Genomic DNA, 1,897 nt, shown 5'->3' on the forward strand with positions numbered 1-1,897 from the left:
CTTTCACATATTGAATCACAAGGAAGTCAAGGCATGAACCGAAAGCTAGAGGGACCAGATTCTGGTTTTGAGTCATAGCTTTATTTATTTACGAAGATTGCAGAAGCTAGAACAAGTTTTTTTAGGGGTGCCACAACAAGTATTGAGTAGACACCCTGCAAAAAATAAGTATTGAGTAGACAAGAAAGAACAGTCCATTTTATTCCTCTCCTTGGGCGGGAGCTGGACTCTCATGAAACATCTTAGTTAGCTACTGTCAGTTTAACATGATTTGTGCCAAAATAGTATGAAAAAATAAGTCACAAAGTTTATGTACTCCTTCTGATCCATATTACTTGTTGCTTTAACAGATGTATCGGAGGGAGTATCAATTTGTGCATTTCGCACGAATGAGCACACATTCATGATTTCAGATGCATTGAAGTGCTACATTTTTTATGTTCGAGAATTAGCCAACGTACTGTACTACATTTGCACTGGTACCTGTGAGCAGATACGAAATTTAAACCAACTATAATGAGACTCCATTTTATTCCCAACATTTAACGACTACAGTCAAATTGAAGAGGATCCGTACCAAAAGAAGGAAACAAAACATGAAACTAAACTAAACACGAAAGAAACTATGAAAAACTAAACTGAGGATCAAAAGGAATCCCACGTTATTGAGCCTTTATCCATTGTTACTGAGCCGAGTTGCTCGTGGCATGCCGGCGATCTAGGGCCGGCGCACCGGGGGAGGGAGGGGAGGGAGAGGGCCGGGCGGAGTCTTGGCCGCGATCTTGGTGAGGAAGTTGACGGAGATCCTGATCATCTTCTGGAACTCGACGAGGCTGGCCTCGAGGATGAGCCTGACGTCGCCGGTGAGGTTCTTGCAGCTGATGGTGCAGGCCGACACGTCGCCGATGGCCCGGTCGGCGAGCACCTTGGCGACCAGGTGGGCGTGGACCTTCAAGGCGGCCGTGGCGCCGTGGATCTTCTTCATGGCGGATTTCATGGTGACGCTGCAGTTGCTGAGGCAGACCTTGAAGTCCGGCACGGAGGTGTTGAACCCGGGGAGCTTGCCCTCGAAGATGGTGGTCGCCACCGCGCCGGCCTCCGTGGCCGCCTCCATGGCCACGGCGACGAGCGCCGAGAAGTCCACCGTCCCCGGCGCGCCGGCGATGAGCGCGCCCCGCGGCGAGACCGACGCCAGCGCGGTCTGGATGTCGAGGAGGCGCGGGCCCAGCTCCTTGACGCAGTGCGCCGCGAAGGGCCCCTCATTGCACGTGGTCACGAGCGGGCTGGCGCCCGGCGGGGCGCGCCCCGGCGGCGGCCCCGCCGCCGCCGCCGGGAGGAGGAGGACGGCGAGGGCGAGCGCCAGCACGGTCGGCGCGGCCATTTCCTTCAGCTTGGAAAATTGGATCGAGAGCCTCTGTGGTTTCTGTCGGCCTGAGCTCTTGATTTGTGGTGTGCTGGAGCGATGGAACGCCCGGATATTTATGTGTCCGTGGGGTTGCTCGCGCTGCCAGGGAGTGGTTCTTGGTGCTCGTCGTCGGTGCGGCTGGGAGGTTTTTCCGACGGTGCATGCGCGCGGCCATGACCAGCGGGGGATCAGTGGTCGAGCAGCGGGAGTGCCGGATCTCGACTACTGGAGTAAGCGCGACTGTCTCGGGAGTCCTGTTGTGCTCGATCTTGTTGCCAATTGGTGCATGCGCATGCACGCGTTCTTGCGACTTGTTTCTATGGTGACCGCGTCAGGGCACCAAAGGAGGGCATGGACGTGCATGGCACCATGCAATGCAATTGATCGAACTCGATCGTGACGATTTTAGGGCTCATTCGGTGTATATATAGATTCTTTTTGGAGGATTCCAATGTGATTTTGAACCATGGTTTTTCCCGCTATCTACTATGA

The 1,897-nt window shown here is 54.2% G+C and overlaps 1 protein-coding gene across 1 annotated transcript; it reads right to left on the reverse strand.

The window, feature by feature from the left end:
• Positions 1-498: 498 nt before the first annotated feature.
• LOC123126050 (uncharacterized) lies at positions 499-1,438 on the reverse strand. Its single transcript, XM_044546463.1, has one exon. It carries the CDS (start codon positions 1,379-1,381, stop codon positions 719-721), a length of 663 nt encoding a protein of 220 aa, XP_044402398.1. The 5' UTR covers positions 1,382-1,438; the 3' UTR covers positions 499-718.
• Between the last annotated feature and the right edge of the window lie 459 nt (positions 1,439-1,897).

This window comes from Triticum aestivum, chromosome 5D (genome assembly GCF_018294505.1).
Source record: "Triticum aestivum cultivar Chinese Spring chromosome 5D, IWGSC CS RefSeq v2.1, whole genome shotgun sequence".
NCBI classification, from domain to species: Eukaryota; Viridiplantae; Streptophyta; class Magnoliopsida; order Poales; family Poaceae; genus Triticum; species Triticum aestivum.

Coding starts and splice junctions, on each gene's coding strand:
- LOC123126050 (XM_044546463.1), bottom strand. CDS start 1,381: ATGGCCGCGCCGACCGTGCTGGCGCTCGCCCTCGCCGTCCTCCTCCTC.